Source organism: Halichoerus grypus, chromosome 14, assembly GCF_964656455.1.
Source record: "Halichoerus grypus chromosome 14, mHalGry1.hap1.1, whole genome shotgun sequence".
Taxonomy (NCBI): domain Eukaryota; kingdom Metazoa; phylum Chordata; class Mammalia; order Carnivora; family Phocidae; genus Halichoerus; species Halichoerus grypus.
Window position 1 is genome coordinate 12841853 of NC_135725.1, and position 20285 is coordinate 12862137.

The following is a 20285-nucleotide window of genomic DNA, read 5'->3' on the forward strand; positions in this document are numbered from 1 at the left end:
ATAATTTATCTGTACTCATGATCAATGAGTACAGAAAAATCAACATAATGTCCTAATTTTAATATAAAGGGACAATACAAGGAAAATGACATGTAATAAAATAATAAACATTTCCATACATAAATGCTCAGGTCTGACTATTCTACAAGCCCTAGTGATGTGGTCAGATGCTTACACCTATATGAAGGCCATTCACAAATGAGACAGACACAAATGTACGGACTGATCAAGGACTCAAGGGCAATGAGCGGCACTGTCATTGGTGAGCTGATTTTCTCAAGGGGTAAACCACCCTCAGGAAAGCTCCAAAGCCAACAAAATAACCATCACCCTCAATTTTCATGGTGTTTCATTCCTGGGAAAATTCACTGCTTACGAAAACCATGCAAAAATATTGTGCCCTCAAAAGTACAATGGAGTTAGGCTCCGATAATCATAACCAGGTTTTCCACTTACATGTGTGTGTGCTGGAACAGTGCAAAGCTGTGTGGGGCAGAGAACAATGCTCGATTGTGGAAATGTCCTGTGCATTGTAGGACACGGGCCTTCCTCGGACTCCCCCTACCACATGCCAGTGGTGTACCCGAATCAGAGAGGGCAAACAGTCACACTCCTCGAATTTCAAGATAAAATTTCCAAACTATGGGGGCCATGTTGTCCCATTTAAGACCACCACTGATAGTCGATGTTCAATGGCTTCTATTCATACCTAGGAGCTGGGCTCGGGTCCGTGTAGCCAGCACAGGAGGGCAAAACTTAGCCTGGAAGTCAGGTCTGCCAGTTCCTAACCTGCATAATCTGGTGCTTGTTGAACCCCCAACAGGACCCACTGGTAACTCTTGGATTGACGCTGGTTGATCAAATCATGCAACTCACATCACCTACACACACACCTATGCACACACCTACACGCATGCCTACACGCACCCCACCATCATCACCACAACTCACCTAACCCTTCAAAGACTTTCCATTAAATATAGGAGAATATTCATTTCTTTACATTGACTGAAAAGGCCTTGCTCAACTTGACCCTCATTTGCCCCTTCAGCTTTATTTCATGTAATTTCTTCCCCCTTGCATGTTAAGCTTCTACCATGCTGGTCTCTCAGTTACTGGCAAGAGTTAATTCCTTCCTGCTACAGGGCCTTGGCACATACTATCCCCCACTCCCTGGCTCCTTTCCTACTTGTTGCCTGGCAAACTCCTTCTTACTCTGCATAGCATAGCTTAAAAGTCACTTATTCAGAAAGCCCTTCCCTGAGTCTCCTTGTTTAGATGTTCTAGTTTCTTCTATTTCTTGAACATACACTTATCAGAGCTTACGATTAAGTATTCGTGTAATTCTGTGTTTGAATCTGATGCCTCCACCAGGCTCCCCAAGAGGCAGGAGCTTCACTGGCCTTCCTCATTATTGTAGTCCCAGCACATAGCCTAGGGCCTGGAACAGAGGAGGTTCTAAATCTTTGCAAACTCACGAAGGGACAAATAATTGCATCAGGTGTGTAGAATGACTCTCGGGTTGGTTAGAAGGCAGACACAATAGGGCACACAAAATCACGGCTTTTCATGACGGGCAGTAGCAATGGAACCTTGGTTCTGCTTTGCGGGGAAGACAGAGAGGCATGCTATTTGAGACCATTTCTTTTGGCTTCATTGTTTCAATGGGCTTGGTTTCAAAAGGACACCATCGCATAGAGGAGGCTGGGAGGTACCTCTGTTTAGATAACTCAAAGCTCCTGCATCTATCTGGAGCTAGCTTCCCTGCTAGAAGGAACTGGAGGTTCAACTAATAGCTTTGCAAGCTTCGGCTTTATAAGACTCAACTCTACGGGTACCCCTGGTACACTTCTTCCTTCCCCGGGTATTACCAATATCATCCTATCTCTGAATAGTCCTTGATATCCTGCCTTTTAAAGTGCAAGTTTTGTTTCATTCTTCCCCAAACTTCAGTCCTTTGGGCATCGCTTTCATTAATTTGGCACATCTGCACATCACCAGTGCTATTATTTATTAATGTTTTTCTTTGAACCCATCACGCCCTGACATTGATGCAGATTTTAGTTTCAAAACACACACTAATATGCATGAACTCCTGTATTGCTGGGGCTTGTTATATTCATTTGGGAAGGACTGCTCTTTTTCTTCACCGTGTTCCTGTGGGGGAGGCACACCAAAGCAGACCTCCTTACTGTCCTTAATTTGCTAAGAATCCTGATGAACAGAGAGGTCTGCAGACTTGTTCAAGGTCACAGAGTTATCAGCGCTGACAGAACTGGGATTCAGAGTGTCTGGCTCCCGTCTCTGTCCTGGGCTGTCCCTGTCACATGAACTCAAACCATTCTTAACCGAGTTCTCCACACACACCAGGCACTCCATAAATGTGAATTGTGATGGGACTAATGATCACTCCTCAAAGCAGACTCTTCTGTCAGGCTTTTCCCCTGAGAATGTCGTATCCAGTACATGCTGCTGGTACCTGGGGAATCAACACCTTTTAGCTGGCTCTTCCCAATTTGTAAAATTTGGAGCCATCTGTGAGCCATGTCTCATTTACAAATGCTTCATTCTTCTTATTTACATTACTGGGATGTTCACAGTTTTGATGATGAATGCTATCCTCACATCCTCAGAGGACTCAGGTAAATCTCCTCTTGGGAGGGATGATGTATTTTTCATGTGAGTGTCTAATTCATCGTGATGGTGCTTCTGAGAGTAGTCAAGGCATCACCATTCCAGGGCCATAGGAAACCTTCAGTGAGGCCCCAGGATGGATCCAACACTGGAGGGAGCTCCCCTCCTGACTCTGGAAGCCACTGACTTCTGGAAGATTCCCTGCCCTCCTGTCAGCATAGGGTGGTGTGCTGTTTCCTAAACTATGGCAGAGCTGCCGATCCTGTTTTTAAATTCAGTCCATAATTTAGAATTAAGTCACACGCTGGATCCCAGGAATTCCACCATGACATGTTACACCGACTTGAGCTGCTTTCGACCTTAAACTCCAATCACACTGGTATTCTTTCTGATCCTCGCTGAATGCATCTACATAATTCCAACCGCATGGCATGGGTCCTTGCTGTTCCCTCTGACTGGAACATTCCCTCCCCAGTTCTTGCCAAACCTATTTTCATCATTCATGTTTCAACTCAATCTTATCTCTTCAAGGCCTTTCCCTGACCATCCTATGTGAAACTGCACCCTCAACTCCTCACACCAATGACCCCCTTGTCTATTACTTGGACTTACTTTCTTTATGGGATTTATTATGACCCCCAAATAGCTTATTTATTTGTTTACTAATGGCCCATCTCCCTCTTGCCCCCAGTAGGATATAAGTCCCACAAAAGAAGAGATCTCTTGCTTACTACTTTCTCTCCAGTGCCAACTAAGGCACTCGATAGGTTGTTGTTAAGTACATAAACTCAGGACTGGGGTCCAGTCCCCATAGTAAGATGCAGGGAAAAGGAAGGACTGTGGGATCAGCTGGCTGCAGCCTTCTGTTTTCATGGAGAAATAAGAACACAGACTTAGGAGTTCAACAGGCCTGGGCTCCAGCTCCACCTCTGTCTCCCTGGCCATGTGCCAGCAGCAAGTTATTTCATTTCGGCTCTTCATGCGCATCCGCAGTAAACCAGGATTCAGGACTCTGCTCCGGGATATCATGTGCCTGGGCCTGTGCCAACCCCGGTACTGGGATCTCAACAAATGTTAATTGACTTTCCTTCCCTTACAAATGCCAGAAGAAACCCATGAAGCTCATGACAGCCCTTGTAACGCACTTGACAGCTAATAAAGAACTCGGGCGTCCTTACGTTTGGTACAATCGACGTAAGTATAACTACCATACATTTTTCACAAAGCAGTGACATTTTCGATACTTGGTTATCTTATGCAGACTCCTGAGAGGGGGTAGAGCCTTAGATCCACTGAAAAGAAGCAAGTCTTTTAGTGCATGACCTATTTGAGAGAGGTGTCCCTCCCCTGTATATTCAATTACTTGCTGTATAATAGAACCGTATGCACCACACATAGTTTGGTAGCTGAACACTATGTTCCTCAGGTGGCATAAGTGACTTTGAAGTACCTGTCAGCAACTGGCTTTCCTGGAAGCGTACTGCAACTACTCAGTTCACAGTGACATTTTGCTTCGGAAGCCCTTGTTCAGAATATTAAAAAGGGCACGCAGCAGACTTCATTCCTTCGCTTCGAGGACTGTGATTTTGTAAAGTTGGACCCCGTGGTCTACTCAGGAGAGAGTCACTGGCTCCAGCAAATGTTTAAAGATGGTTTTGAAGTGGGTCCAGTGGTGCTCAAGTTGGTCAGTAACTATCACTATGGAGTCCGATCACGGGCAGTGTGGTTCTCCTTCCCGCTTCGTCCCAGATGATGATCTGGACTGATTGAACTGGACAATGTCACAGGACATCTGAGGTCACGCAAACCACTTTTTCTGTTAGTGCAGGATGGTGCTTTCCTGTTTTTTTAAAAAAAGTCATTGACTTTTCTCAGATATATACTTGGGAAGGGAAGAGTTGAAGTTTCCTAGACCTTGCCTAGATCAGCAACATTTTTGGTGAATTCTGAATGATCAGTCAGGCCTCTGGGTTCTTCTCATTCTTCACTGCAATGGCAGTTGGCTTTATTCTATCCAAAACTGGTGCCCAAGAGCAGGAGATGGGACCTACGGGTGCTTGCCAAAGGTGGTTTGTCACGTTGGTCATTGTGATGCCATCATTGCGTGATGTCCAACTTGGTCTTTGGTCTGAAGAGAATGAGCAGAGCAGAGGGGGATGTGGAACTCTGTAAGGGATGGCACATGGGGGCCAGTGCACTTTGTTCCTGGCTTCAGGTTGTGAGGACTCGGGATCTTTTTGGATTTGTTTTCGAGGACTTTGCAGATGTCGAGAGCAACTCTGTTGTGACATTTTTTTTTTTTTTTTTTGAGAAGCAATAAGAAGTTGAATTTTGGATTCTGATAGACAAGGTTTGCTCAAGCTCAGCACTACTGACATTTTGGGTTGGCTAATTCTTTCTTGGGAGGGCCATCCTGTGCATCCCAAGATGTGTAGTAGCATCCCTGGCCTCTATCATTAGATGCTGCTAGCCCCTCCAAGTTGTGACAACTGAAAATACTTCTAGGCAGCCGAATGTCCCCTCGGGGCAGGGGGCGGGGTGAAACTGCCCCTGGGGGAGAACCTGTGGGGTAGACCTTCGCTGTGGGAGATTGCATGGTCACATGAAAACTTGGAATATTCCAGCTTCTCTTGGCTGTCCTGGGGCTTTAAGACCTTTGAGTTTCCTGGAAAATAGATTTCTGATAGACCTGCAGACAGGCAAAGGAGGAACTAAAGGAAAAGGTTTGAGTGAGTGGTACCCGAATGCACTTGATTCCTCTTCTCTCTCTTCTTCCCTCTCGTCTGCACCTGTTAGTCTTCTTTTTTTTTTTTTTTAAGATTTTATTTATTTGACAGAGAGAAACACAGCGAAAGAGGGAACACAAGCAGGCGGAGTGGGAGAGGGAGAAGCAGGCTCCCCGGTGAGCAGGGAGCCCGATGCGGGGCTCGATCCCAGGACTCCGGGATCATGACCTGAGCTGAAGGCAGACGCTTAACGACTGAGCCACCCAGGCACCCCGCACCTGTTAGTCCTCTAGCAGTGAAGGGTGGGGGGGTGGCGCAGATGAGGGGCACCCTGGCTGAACTGGACAAGCTGGAGCTGGGGAGCCCAGTGCCTGCAGACTAAACGGGGAGGGCCTGAGGATTTTCGAACTTCAAGCCGGGCATCAGCGATTTACTGCCGGCAGGGTGAAAGACAGTTTCTGGAGGCAGGCCGGGCATTGGCCAGGGCCCTTGGCAAAACTGCCGTGTAGGCAAAGCTGTTTTTGCCACCACCTCTCTTTGTGAGCCTCGCCCACGCCCTGTCTCACTTTCTCTGCCCTCCAGGCACATGGTCGCCTGAGCCTGTGGGGTCCTCTGGCTGTTCAAAGTCGGCCTCCCCGGCCTGAGTCATCTGCTTTATTACCTGCCCCATTCTAACTCTCCTTACCCGGATGCTGATTTCAGCTACTTCGGGGGTTAAGATTAAAGACTCAAATACCTCACACTAAGCGGAGAAGAGTCAGTAGGTTTAACCTACTGATTCGTTGAAGCTTGCTACTCCCCTTCTAGAAGACACTTGGAAACAAAGGACTTTCCCGTGGCTCCTCTAGTTTCCCTGAAGTGAGCATCCTGCTTGTGTCTTTTCCCAGCCAGTCTCCCCGCCTGGCGAGCACAGCCTACACAATCCATAAACTGGAGAATTAACTTACACAGGGGCTCCACACAAGGTGAGCTGTGAGTTTCCCATCAAAAAAATGACCCAAATTCCTGAGCCTGGCCAACAAAGCCCTTTACAATCCCCCTTTCTCACCTCTTCTCCATTCATTCACTCAAACTTGGTGAAAAAGATGGGACACAGATCCTGGTACCCAACTCTCCAAAAATGCATATTGTCCAGTGGGGGCTACACAAAGCAAACCAGACAAAAATGATATAACGTCACGTGTTGGCCCAGGTTAGGTCAAGGAGGCCTGGGAGCACCGTGCAGGGGGTACTAACCCCAATGGCTGGTCCAGGGAGGCAGTCTCTCGGCTATCTCAGTATGCCTGTACTGGACACACCTTGTTACCTCTTTCTAGCTTTGTACCTGACAGTCCCTCTGTCTAAATGCCCTCCCCTCTCCTGTCTGGAAAACTCTTCATGATCCGGCTTATCTGCTACCCCCAGGAGAATTTCTCTGACCATACTTTGTCCTCTCTTGCTTTGCTTTGCTTTGCCATGTCTCCCCCTGCTCACCCTCAAATGTGTTCTTTTCTTTAGGCTTAAACATCCATTCTATGGAAATACGTATCATGGTGATTTGCAGTGATGTGTTTACTTGTCCGTCTTCCCCAGTACACTTTTTTCAAAGCTGAGGCAACGAAGTATATCTCTTTTTAACCCCCAGCTCCTAGCACAGTGCCTGGCACACAGAAAGTCTCAGTAAACGTCACTGTGTGAATGAGCTCATTCAAACTAGAATCTGGAAGATGTGATTACAGGTTGCCTGCTTTATTCTCTTTTATCTTACATCGTGAGATTTCTACACAGAAGAGTCCATAAAACATATATGTCTGGTATAAAATGAAAACCCATGTAACCACAACCCAGGTCAAGAAATTGCTCCCCTCTATTCTTAACTCCTCAGTGGGTGTCATCTACTCCAATTGAGTGTGTCACGAAGACAAGGACTCAAAATTCCATATCTGACCTGCAGTTATTGGGGTCTCCAGCAGAGCATGTCCTCAGCTTGAACCTCAGGCCCGAGATTCCAGATACCACAAACTTGGCTAAAAGCCAAGCAGTTCAGTCAAACATCACTTGGCAGACATGGCCTGAAATCTAGCCAGAGGAAGCTATTCGCTCCACTGGACAGTATCTTGTACGAGATCTTGAGCACCTTACTCTCCCCCTACATATCGAGGCTGCAGGTTTATTTGGACTCTGTCACATCTGAGAAAAAACAATGAACATGTGAGCCTATCTGCTAATAGTTAACCTGCGTGGAGATCGGTCTATTTTTTGGTGGCTGTTAATACGGATCAGCTAAAATCTGGCCATGTTATCAGAAGGGGTGTACTCTGCTCTGCTTTGAGTAGAAAGCAGCCATCTGCCTCACTGCATTTGGTCAGAACACTGTGCCTTTGGGAAGGACTGCAGTTCCAGGAGGCATGGCAACCCCCTTCCGCACAGCACAGCTCCAAGCTGCCAGGGCTCTCCGCACGGGGCTCATCCAGTCCCACTGCGGGGCCGCCCAGCCCTCTCTTCCTTCCCCAGCTGCCCTCAGCGAGCAAGGGCTGGCCGGCCTGCCTTCTTCCATTCCTCCTCTTTCCCTTTATCCCTCCCTTTCCCTTTCCCTTCCTTCCTTTCTTCCCTTCCTTACAGCTGTCCAGCAATAATTCCTACACAAAGACTAGAATAAGAACTTGTTCAGTAAATATTCCTTGAGCCTGGCTATAATTCTTTTCTTGAACATAAATTCAGCTAATTTCACTTTTCCTTTTGTGTGTGTGTGTGCGTGTGTGTGTGTGTTTGTGTGTGTGATGCATGAATCCACTATCACTGTATTTAACTTAACTCAAAACAATTTTGGGGGTAAAGCAGATAACAACCTTATCTCTTTCTATTCCTTGCTTCACGGGGTTTAATTTGTGCATGATTTTCTGAGCATCTACTATGGGACAGATACAATCTGAGAGGCTGAGGCTACAGCAGGGAGCGAGGCAGAGGTGGTCTCTTTTCTCATGGGGCTGGCATTTTAAAGGGTTTTTGTATTCTAGAACTGAGCTGTCCAATGTGGTAGCCACTAACAACATGCAGCTATTTAAATTAATTAAAATTAAATAAAATTTAATATTCACTGTCTTCGTACTGGCCACATTTCAAGGGCTCGCTAACAACACGTGACTAGCAACTAGGTACTGGACAGTGCCGATCTAGACCAGTCCCATCACTGCAGAAGACTCTACTGAACAAGGCTATTCTGGAGGAATTTGCCAGACCCACTACCAAGAAATCCCCATAGCAATACTATGAGATGATTTATTATGATACCAGATCACGATTCCTTTATATACAACCCACCCTTTGAAACATGGAGCTTATGCCCTGCATGTCTGGAGCCAGTGAGTTTATTTTTATTTTGAGCATCCTGTTTTACTTACAAGACAGCTAAATCAGTGTGGCGGAATAGCCTTTTGAAATACTCATTTTTTCCCTCTTGTCTTTCAAGCAGGTATTGGCTCTGTATCAGAGAAGGAGGGGCTGTAGGTCAGAATCCAGAAATAGCCTTTGAGTCTCTGGTTGCTTTTATGGTCCAAATGTACAAGCTCAGGACCTTTGAGCATTTGTAGAAGGGGCAACAGAAAGGAGGATTTGGGGAATAGGTAAAAATGTCTTGGCAGAAGCAGGACTGGAGGAGAGGAGAGAGAAATGTTTGTCTGTGCACATAGGTGAGGGGGCTTGAGAGGGAATGCCAACTTGCATGTGCATTGTGGGCTCAGGCTGCATGGTTTTCCTGGCCGTTCTCTTGTGGACAGCGGGATCCCAGAGGGATACAGTGTCTAGGATTTGGGACAGTGGGGAGACATCATAAATCCACTAGACCTGAAGGGTCAAACTGACTGGGATGATGGACATTTTAGCAGCTAACTGTGTGCTAATTCCACTACGTCCTGTCCCCACTCCCACCTTAACCCGCCTCTGGGAAGGTAATGAGGGTTGAGCCTCAGGTTGTGATTTTCCTCCGGCTTATGGGGATGCATGTTCAAAACAGAAATCAGTGGAGTTATAATAAAAAATAAAGCTGATTTCCTGGCAGCATCTGCATCTGTGGTCTGGGAGCCATACCCACGCCTCAAGCAGTGTGGTTTCCTTGTACACTAACTCAACAACCACAGACCTCATCCCCTTTGGTCTGTTGTACTTGATTTGGTAAGGTAACATTTCTCCTGGAAGAAATAAAGGCATAAAGCAGTGTCACCTTCTGTATTTGGATAAAACATCAAATAGGAAATTGATTCCATCCTGGAGCTCTGGTTTCACAAGTTCATCCATGGAAGTAAGGGGGAAGGAAGCCAAAGCCATTGCAGAACTGGATGGTTTCAATGAAGAGTTAGCAAACTATTGCCCACAGGCCAAATCTGGCTTGCCTCCTGTTTTGGTAAATAAAGTTTTATTGGAACACAGCCACACCCATTAGTTTATTTATTGTTGCGTTGTGGAGTTACAATGTAGACTGTATGGCTCTCAGTACCACCTGACCTTTTATAGAAAAAGTCTGCTGACCCTTTGGCTCAGATTATAACCTCCTGAAAGACTAAGACAGTGTCTATACATCTCCTGTTTCCTGGCAGGGCCTGCCTGGTGGAGGAGCAGGTGCAGAGCAGGGATCTGAGAAATATGGTGGAAAAGATTCTAAGACTGAAATAAACTTTCCTGCTTCAAGAATGACCTCCTTAATGGACTCCTGGATACATAATTCCTTGAGTTACAGCATCAACTTCAAGTGTTAAAGAAGGACAAGGTGGAAATCAGTCTCTGTCATCTGTAATGAAAGAGATAATCTTGTTGCCTTGTTACAACAGATGACCAGATTGACTGTCTGCTTTGTATATAATCTGGGTGCCCATGGTCTCCTGCTCTGCCCTGCAAGGCAGGGTCCTGAAGCCTCCAATACACATGGCCTGTGTGCCTTTCTTAGGTGGAGTTCTTCCAGGAGTGACCCTCTGCAAAGGATTCACATGAAAGTGATTTGTTAAGGCCGTGCTCCAAAAGAGAAACCAGACAGAAGAAAGGGGAGGAAACAGAATAAGTAGTGGGGAAAAAAAGAAAAAAAAAAAAACAAGGTGCAATTTCAGATGAAGTCCAAGCCTTAGCCTGATCCTTCTGGGATCTTTGGAGTACGAATTGCACTTCACATTCAAGAAGCGACTATGTAGTCCTAAAGATAGTAGCTTTTCCACTAAAGCCAAGAGTCAAGGGAACTGGGCTTTTATGCCCTGTCATCCTTTCTTCCCCAGCAGGCAGCATGAGAGTATGGAGGCCCTGGAGGTACAAAAACTCTCAGGCACTTTAGGCTCTTTGGGTGGTGAGGAGGCACCTGCAGCTCAAGGGTGAAGTTCATAGCTAAGAGCCCTTAGCATCAAAGCACACAGAAACCAGACGATACGAACAGAACTTTGGTAAAGGGGAAGCGGGGGGATCTGGGTAAGGGGACTAACAGTATTTGCTACTTGCCAGACTGCATGTCTTCTCCACAAATGCTTACATGTGATTTGGAATTATATGCCATTTTGAATCATCCATGCCATTTCTATGATATGGGCCCTCCAGTATATAGCAGAATCTTCTTCCTCTTTTCCCTCATCCTTTTCCTTTTTCTTCAAAAGAAATTTTGGAGGGGGAAACAAACAAACAAAAAAGCCACTTTTTGTTCAGGGTCTCCTTTGTTATGATTAAAAAGATAAAATGTTCAAAATTCACTTTAAGACTGTATTATTTCTCCTGTAACATCTCCAAGGGGAAATAAATCCCTGAAGTTCTCTACCCACTCTGTAGAATGGCATTTCTCTTATTTGACCCAAGTGTACAACTTTCATACTTCAATGGATCCTTGGCTTGAGTACACTGGGATTTGGGGACCCATGTCATATGCACTTTCTCTGCAGAGAGATTCATTTGGGGAGTTCACAGACTCCAGACATAGTTGCTTTCATCTTTCGGCGCAAAGAGTCCTCATCTTCCTGATCTGTCCTCAAATTACAGCTTTTCATTCACTCCCTCGATAAGTCTGGCTGCTCTTCTCTGGCTCAATGCATGTATGTCTTTCTTGAGAGACAGTGACCAGCACCATCCTCAGTGTCCAGGTACAGATTTGCCACAGCTCCAGATCAGGTAAAAATAGCCCCCCCCCTTTTTTTTGCTTTTAATGCTATTCTAGACAACGTTCAGCATCGCTTTGTGTTGAGTTATACACCACGCAGGTGTCTCCAGTATTCAATCTACAGTGATTACCTTTTCCTACCTGTAGTCAATTGCATCTGGCTAGAGGACAGACTATTATTGGTTTTTTGTTCGTTTTGATTTTTTTAATTTTTTAATTTTTTAAAAAATATTTTATTTTTGAGTAATCTCTACACCCAACATGGGGCTTGAACTCACAACTCCATTATCAAGAGTTGTATGCTCTTCCCACTAAGCCAGCCAGGTGCCCCAGACTATTACTGGTTTTTAATGACTATTTTCATCTTAAACATGCTCTTAGTAAACCTTTCTGCTACTTTTCTGCTGGCACAAAACATGAACTCTTTCTGTCCTTCACTGTTGGCTTAGTATTCAGCATTGCCAGAGACTAGTTTTTTCTCTGTATCTTACAGAATCCCCTTCTATTTTTGCATGTGCTAAAGAGGACAAATTCCACCAGAGTTTTAAAGAAAACCCTACTGATTTGCTTCTATGTGGAGGGATACATACTTTTTATATCTCTTGTCCCCAGTGATAAGTCATCTCCCCAGAGGTGACAAAATAGTCTCCACAGCTAGATGGGAAGCTAACTTTTCTCTCCCAAGTAAACTTTTTGGGAAATGGTTTAGAGCTTTTTTGAGAAAGTTTCAAAAATTTTAAATATATCCCATCTGCTGATGCTTTATTTTCCACGGGGTTATGTAGGACTGCTTGGAGTATTTGTGGTAGAGTAGAAAAAGCATGGGCTTTGGAGTCATGCAAACCTACCATGTACCAAAGGCACTCTGTTTTAACAGAGTTACAACTCTGTTACAACAGAGGCTGAAAATGGCCAGGACGGGCCAAGCACTACATTTAATTATAGGCAAGAAAAATGGAATACTCCAGGGTGAAAATAAGAGCTCATTCTTGTGAAAGGTAACGAATGATGATGCTTCCCTCGTATCACAGGCGACTGCTAATTTCAAAAGGAGGGCCTCCCCCAAGACAGGAGAATTCACCAAGCCATCTGGGGTGGTTCCTCTTTAGAATCTGGTTGTTCTGTGTCACTACATGAAGTTTCCACTTTCATCCATTGAGAGTATCAGAACGATTTGTCTTCAACACAATCTTGGAAACCTGAGCAAAAGTTGCTCTAGACTGCCTATGAGGCCAAGCTGCCATTAGGCTAATTTGGGCCCTTATACTACTAGGGCTCTAGTCTTTGGCTGCCTCAAAACTCTACATAGTTATTCCCATCCTACTTCTCTTACCTACCATCCTCGATTCCTACAGTGCAAGTTCCTCTGGTCAACTATCCTCCCCTATGCTCCTGTCCTCATGTGATGTTGGGCTCTCTGGCCACTGAATTTTCCCATTTCTCCCTTTCCTCCCTTTCCCCGGAGCCTTCTGGAACACCCTTGTCATTGAAACACACACTCCTCTACCTTCTCAGACTTCTACAAGCCCAGTCCCCATTCTCTTGCCTTAACTAAATCCCACTTTGCAGAAAGACACCCCTTCCCTGTAACCTCCTCAAATGAAAACTGCACATTCTTGTACATCCACCATTGCGGTTCCCATAAGTAATGTCTGCATTGTCACTGATACTTTGCCTCTTCCGACCTCTTGCTTTTCACTCTTGTACAAGAAGCCCTTTCTCCTTTGAGTTTCAGGTAATTCTGATCAAAGTCTTTCTGTCCGCTCTCTCTCCTGTCACTACAGACACTTCGATAGCTGCAGTGACAAACACAGAAGAACCTAGCTTCAAGATGCTTGACCTCAATTCCAGCATATCCTGGAATCCAGCATTCCTGGATTCTGGACCTTATCATTCTGGACCTTATCATTCTCCTAAGTTGTTCTACCTCTGCACTCCGAATACCAATTTATCATTCTCTGACCACAACATCTTGTCATCACACCTCTCAGGATCCTTAGTTCTCAAAGCACTTGGTGCTCAGGCCAGGACTCTCATCCTTTGATTGTTCCTTCTTCCTCCTAGGCACTTACCAATATTATACCTTAATTTTCTTCTCCTTCCATCTCAGACCTCCTAATGCATAACTTTAAACCCCTGTAAGCATCTTCAAAAGACCTAGTCTCCTTTCTTTCTGCCATACCGGCACAGCAGCGCCTCAATCTTGGATTAATCCAACTATTTGTTGTTCTCGATCTGGGCTGCTGAGTCTTGACTGAGAAAACAGAAAACCCAACTATGCAAATAGGTGGCCCTAAGCAATCCTTTGATGCGTACTTAGTGACTTCCCTGAGTGGTGATTACAAAACATTACTCTTTCTCTTAAAGCCCCGTTTCATTGATCCTCCTCCTGCCCTTGTCACCATCACATGGACACAACACCTCTCTCTCTCTCTTCCCTAGTAAATGCTTTGCCTTGCTGCTCATTTACTCTTTTTTAAAAAATTTTATTTTATTATGTTATGTTAATCACCATACATTAAATCATTAGTTTTTGATGTAGTGTTCCATGATTCATTGTTTGCGTATAACACCCAGTGCTCCATTCAGTACGTACCCTCTTTAACACCCATCACCAGGCTAACCCATCCTCCCACCTACCTCCCCCCTAGAACCCTCAGTTTGTTTCTCAGAGTCCATAGTCTCTAATGGTTCATCTCCCCCTCCAATTCCCCCCCCCTTCATTTTTCCCTTCCTACTATCTTCTTCTTTTTTAAAAATATATAATGTATTATTTGTTTCAGAGGTACAGGTCTGTGATTCATCAGCTGCTCATTTACTCTTAAATCACTGTAGTTTGTTTTTGCATTCACTCCTGAAATGAAAATTCTCTGGCCAACATTACCGCTGACTTCCTAAAGGTCTAGCTGAATGAACTTTTTCTAAATATTCAGCTAATTGTAGTTCTTTCTTGCTTTTGCTACTGTTGATTCCTCCACTCTACTGTTCTGCTCTGGCCTCCTCTCTCTACTTGTGCTCCCTGGCAAGCTCACCCACTTGCGTGGCTTTAACTGGAATTATATTTTTGATCCCCAGATCTGTATCTCCAGGCCAGGTCTTTCTACTTAGCTCCAGAGATCCACGCACAAAATAGCCTCCTTCATGGTTTTCCTGGAATTCCCATGGGAACCTCAAACTTAATCTGACCCCAACTGAATAAATCCACCTCTCCTCATAGTTCTTCTTCCTAGGTTCTCTATCTCACTAAATGACATCATTCTTTCAACTGAGCCAGAAACCTTAGAGTGACCTTCAACTTCTCCATCTCAAATCCTTATCCACTTCCCCATTACCACCCTGTGCACCATCTGACTTCTGCCCTGGTCCTTCTGATTTGATCTTCTTAAAGTCTCAGGCTGCCTATCTTCTCCATCCCAACTGCTACTGCATTAGCTAGTGCGCTCTCACCTCCCATCTTTATATTTTTGTTTGAGAGCTCTGATAAAACATGTCAGATCATGGTACTACGCTGAACATGGAGCATAAGTCTTCCAAGATCTACACTCCTCTCTCTTCAGACCCATCTGTCCCTGCTTCCTGCTTCCTGCCTCTCACCCTACAGTCAGCCATATTAAACTACCTGCTGCGCCTGGAACTGTCCATGCTGAGTCTCAGTTTGGAATGCCATTCTTCTCCTTTACACCCCCTGCTCCCATCTGCCCAGCAAATATCTGCTCATATTTCAGGTCTCAGCTCAACCTTCCCATTCTTTGCAAGACTTCATCTGTTGTGCCCCTAAGAACCGATTACTTTTCTTTGGGGGCTCCATCTCCACATATCTATTGTCAATGTCAGTTTGCCGCTATTGGACCGTAAACTTCCTCAAAGACAATATCTCTGACATGTGCATCTCTTTACCTCGTGCCTGGCTCATAGTAGGATCAAAATAAATATCCGCTGAATGAAGACTGAATGGATTAAAAATGGAGCCCAACCTATGAGCAAAGGCTAAATGAATATTGTGACAGTGAAACAAATGTTGATCACTATAGCGTACTGAATCATCACAAAGGCTTGTCTGCAGATAGCTCTGCTGTTTGTAAACTCACTAAGTCTCAGTTTGCATTAGCAAACAAGTTGGGTGGGTATTCTCTAGAATGTAAGCTGACTTCCAGGGACAGAAAAAAGGGGGTGGTGCCTTCTGCTGGCTTGCTTCCTTAGCAATCTGTGAAAACAAAACCCAGCAAAAACAATTCTCCATTTCCCAAAAGTTGGCCCTGGCTCAAGTTTTTCTTTTCCAAAATACTTTTTTTGGTCAGGCAACACTCCCCACGCTATGGCTGTTAGGCATTAGTGTGCTCGGAATCCATTAGAGAAGGTCAGTCCTGAATACCAAACAGCTGCAGAGCCCCGAGTTTCCAGGAGTCTAAGGATCGAAAGGCATAACAATAGCCAGCTTCTCTGTTCATGCTGTTCTAAGGTTTGCCATAAGCAGGTACATTTTAGAGACCTTGAGCTATCTTAACTTCCACACGTGAAGTGAGGAACAAATAATTTGAGACAGAAAAGTAATACGAGGCAATGTTTTAGCTTTACATGTACATACAGGCTCCTTGTTTCCTGACAAAAACAATGCTTCCGATCTAGTCAACATCACAGACACCTTAAGGGTATGAAAGAGCAAGGTTTTTGTTTGTTTGTTTTTTAAATAGCAAAACTTTTGTACTAAATAAAGAAATAAAATAGAGCAACACCAAACCAAACTGCAACAAAAGTAAGCCCTCTCACTCCAGGTTACATATTAATTTCAGATGGAAAGCCCTATAGACCGTAAGAGAAAAAAAAAAAAATTTGACCCATGCATTAAGCAGATTGGATAGTTAATTTGGACCAAGGGGAACAACCAAATAATATCAAGTGGTTATGGTAGAAAGTAAGTTTTGGACATTCTGCTTTCATATTAGTACCCAAACTTGTAAAAATACTCAGAGCAGCAGAAAGAAGGACTAAATTTAGACCCTGATTTAATGCATTCAAGAGCGTGATTCATTTTTCCCCTGTGCGGGTACAGCCTGGGTAATCTGAGTGTATGGCAGGAAACACAAGGATGCCCTGTGAATAAAGGGAAGTCTCATTCATTCAGAGGCTCAAGGAAGCTAGAGACACCCCATCTTCTCGGCCAACAAAGGTGTATATCTAGGTACCTCATCCACCATGGAACCACATTTCTCAACTGGAAAGAGGCCCTCTAATTTTAGCTTTGCCCTGGCCTTGGCATGAGTGTGCTGGAAATTTATTCTGTTGCTCCTTTTCTCTAAATGGTTTTTTCCTCACTCAGGCTCCAGTGGGATCCTGACCAGCTCTCAGATGCCACGCAACATGGGTCACCTTAATGAGACACTTAAAAGGATGTCATCATTTGGTAGCAATGCATTTAGGAAGCTGGGGCCCAAGTCACTGAACAGTAACCCATAGATTGGGCTGTAGAGGGCTGCTGTTATATATAACTTAAACATCAACCCAACGACAACGGCAAGGTCATTTCTCATTAGTTCATCAGGGTGCTAGGCAAAACATCCCGGCAGAGCAGACCATGACTGTCCCTTCCCAGTTTCATCATCCACTGCTGCCAATCACGATCTTGCACTCACATCTGCTCCTGACACAAAGCAAATCTTTTAGCCTCTACAGATCATTGAGACTCATGCCAGACTATCATTTGTGTTAATCTAACCTAGTTTAGAGGTGAAAACCCCCTAAACTATTTTGTGATTTTACAGTGACTCCATTCTTTCTTATTTCTTTGGCTTTCAGTCTTTAAGCACATTTGGAAAGTAACCTCAGAAGTCTCATTCCAGGTTTTTTGGCCTTACTGAAAGTCTCTGGGTTTAGGACAAACTACAAGAAAAAAAATGGGGAGTGTATATAAAAAATCTGTCGTTCAGTAACACTGCCTCCCGGAAGTGAGGGCATTATAGCTGTCCTCCCATCTGAGGTGGAAGACAGATGTTACTAACCCACCCCTTGGGTCCTGTTACCCATCCATGTACATTCATCCCAAGAAAGATTCTTTCCCCAAACATGAAATGGGTTCAGCAGTTTTGCAGTTCAAAACAGAAAGAGTTCGATATGGAGCACGTGCATCGCATTAGAAATGAGTCGCTCTGAGAAGGTGTGTGTGAATGAGCAGCACCGAAGAGGCCCCCACAGGGCCACATCCACAGGATGGGACTGGCAGACCCTGGGCAGGGCCGCGGGTCCAGGTGGACATGAGATCCCATCAGCCTGAACACATGCTTCACAAACCAGCCCAGACACGGCACAGAAAGGAGGCAAGACACCGTAGGGCAGCGTCAATGATTTGTACCTTTCTCAAATAGCTCGGTTCTTGGGTCTCCCAGGCAATTCTGTGTGGCTAGGTGGGGCAGTCACCTAATGGCCCTTGGGCCTGTCCAGTGCCATAACATGAAAATCAAATTATTTCCAAGATAGGGATGGATGTTCAATGACCTTGGCCAAATGTAATGACAGATTTGGGGGCAGCCTCCTATACCCATTTGAGAAAGGACAAATGCTCTTTAGCACTCTAAACAGCAAACTGGCTGATTTAGCTTAGAACAGTGGCTACCATTGCAGCCAATTTCGGAAAGTCAAGAAGGAAGGTAAGTGGGGGAAGGGTGTCACGAAGGTTGCATCCATCCAAGGCTGGGTCAGTTCTATATTGAGATTTGGGGTAGAAATTTATTCTCACACACATAGAGCACCACAGATCTAATGAACAATAAGGGATATCTATTTTCATACTTCACTCACACAAAACACCTCTCTTCCATCTCTGGGGGTGGGGGTGGGGTTCCAGTTCTAAACTACAATCAGCCCTTCTTTTAAAATAACAATAATAAATCCTCTTATTCAGCCAGATGGTGGTGTCTGTTGCACTAGGTTGGGCTCATAGTACAACATCAATAAATGGCCACTTGTAGAGGGACAGACAGAATCCCATTTATAAAACACACCTACACTTCCTGCATTCTCCCCTCCCAAAATGTTGCACTGTCAAAACACCCATGGGGGCTTAATCTCATTTTGGGGAAGAAAGGAAAACTAAAAAAGGCAAAATAATGTACGTGGAAAGCAATTTCTTGGGGGGAAATAATACATTTAATCTTTGAGGAGAATGATCATAGATGGGCTTTTAAGTTGTTTTGCCTTTAGGGACCATTTGAAAGGACGATCCCCAAAGGGTTTTCCCCAGGCCCTGGAAAGCTGTCTCGGTGAAGGCTGCACATTGCCAACCAAAGATCTTACAACCAGGAGATGGAGTTAAAATTCTTCCTCAGTGAGGTTGGCCAAGTTTCCTGAAATGAATATTTGTTCCAATTAGGTGTTCCAAAAAGGCTTCTTGCCTCAGATGACTCATTTTAAGAAAGGTAGTTGTTCAGAATCCATCACAGGAGGGAGAATGACATATTAATGTGTCCTGTTGCCAGTGTGCACATACTCCTCACAGGTCCAGAGGGCTCATGCTCTGTGGTGCTTGCTCCTTATTTCCTTGGTGTCAGTCCTACCTGGGGTTGGCTGGGGAGGAGGCGGGTCCTGACTGGTCTCTGCTGCTGTGCTTCACAAACTATACTCCCTGGTTATGTAACCCCGATCCATGACCACAGTCCAGGGCTCAGATGGCTGGCTTGTCAGCAAAAAACGTTTCAAAAATGTTAATTCGACAATGTTGGAGGGATGTTATTTCTAGAGCTAAACTCCTCGGGGAAAATGAGAAAGAGTTGCTTTAGGGATTTAGCTCTTCCATACTGGAAGGTACTTCTTTCCTGATGCTTTCTTCCCAAATAATTTCCCAAAGCCTGGCGCACCCTGACATTTGGTCCAAATAAAATGCTGGAATAGACTCCTCGGATACAACTACCTCCAAACTCTGTATAAGAGGGTGTTTATTATAGAGAATTGGCATCTATTAGGGCATGAAACATTGGGGGGCCTGCTGGTGCTCGCTCCTCACACTGAATCATTTCATGATATAGATACTTTTTTTTTTTCTGGCGTTTACAGCAAGCAACTCAGTTTATAACCTAAGGCATTTTCCATACTTCCAGGCAATGAATACTAGTTTCTTTTGAGTCTCAATAGCACATAATTTAAGACAGTGGGAAAAGGAGCTGAAGAATAGTTTCCATTGCAAGGAAAACACCATGCAGATGTTTGCCCTCTTGAATTCTGATGGCAAAATAGAGAATTGTTTATTTGTTCTGAAGTCAAACCCAAGGAATTTAGTTTTTACAGGCTGGGGGCTGGGGTAGGGTGGGGAGTAATGACATAATATTTTAATAATATTGAAATATTCAACACATGGCCCTAGGATTTAGAATCCCCAAATAATTTAGATCTTTTTATATGGTTCTTGATCAAATTTGGGACGTCAGATATCGATTTGTGTCACAGAAAGGACATACCTGCAGAAACACCTGAGGACTACTTTATGAAAATTGTATATTCGCCTTCTGTAATTGTTTTTTTTCTTCCAAGATAGCAAGCTAGGAATCGGTCCTCTATCTTGAGCCATTTATTGAGAACAAACAAATGAACTCGGAAAAGACATGACCCAATTGAAGTTCAATACCTGACTTTGGTGTATGAGAATCATAAACTTGCTTACGGTCTATCTGGTCCGCAAACACTTCCCCATAAATCATCCAATAGGGCATGTAGAAGATGTTCTTGGCCAATTTCCATGATGGCTCTTCATTGGGAAAGAGAATGGCTTGCCTGGCGACCCCAAAACTCATCAGTACCACCAGCATAATGATGACAAAGTACATCATGTCTATCATCTG

General features: G+C 44.5%; 1 protein-coding gene across 8 annotated transcripts in view; it reads right to left on the bottom strand.

Annotated features, from left to right (window-relative positions):
* TRPM3 (transient receptor potential cation channel subfamily M member 3) overlaps positions 1–20285 on the bottom strand; it is a 493595-nt gene that overhangs the window by 30015 nt on the left and 443295 nt on the right. For all 8 annotated transcript variants that reach the window (XM_078061329.1, XM_078061328.1, XM_078061333.1 and 5 more), the window contains one exon: positions 20108–20282. In XM_078061329.1, coding sequence (XP_077917455.1) covers positions 20108–20282 — 175 coding nt within the window. The remainder of the gene's footprint in view (positions 1–20107; positions 20283–20285) is intronic.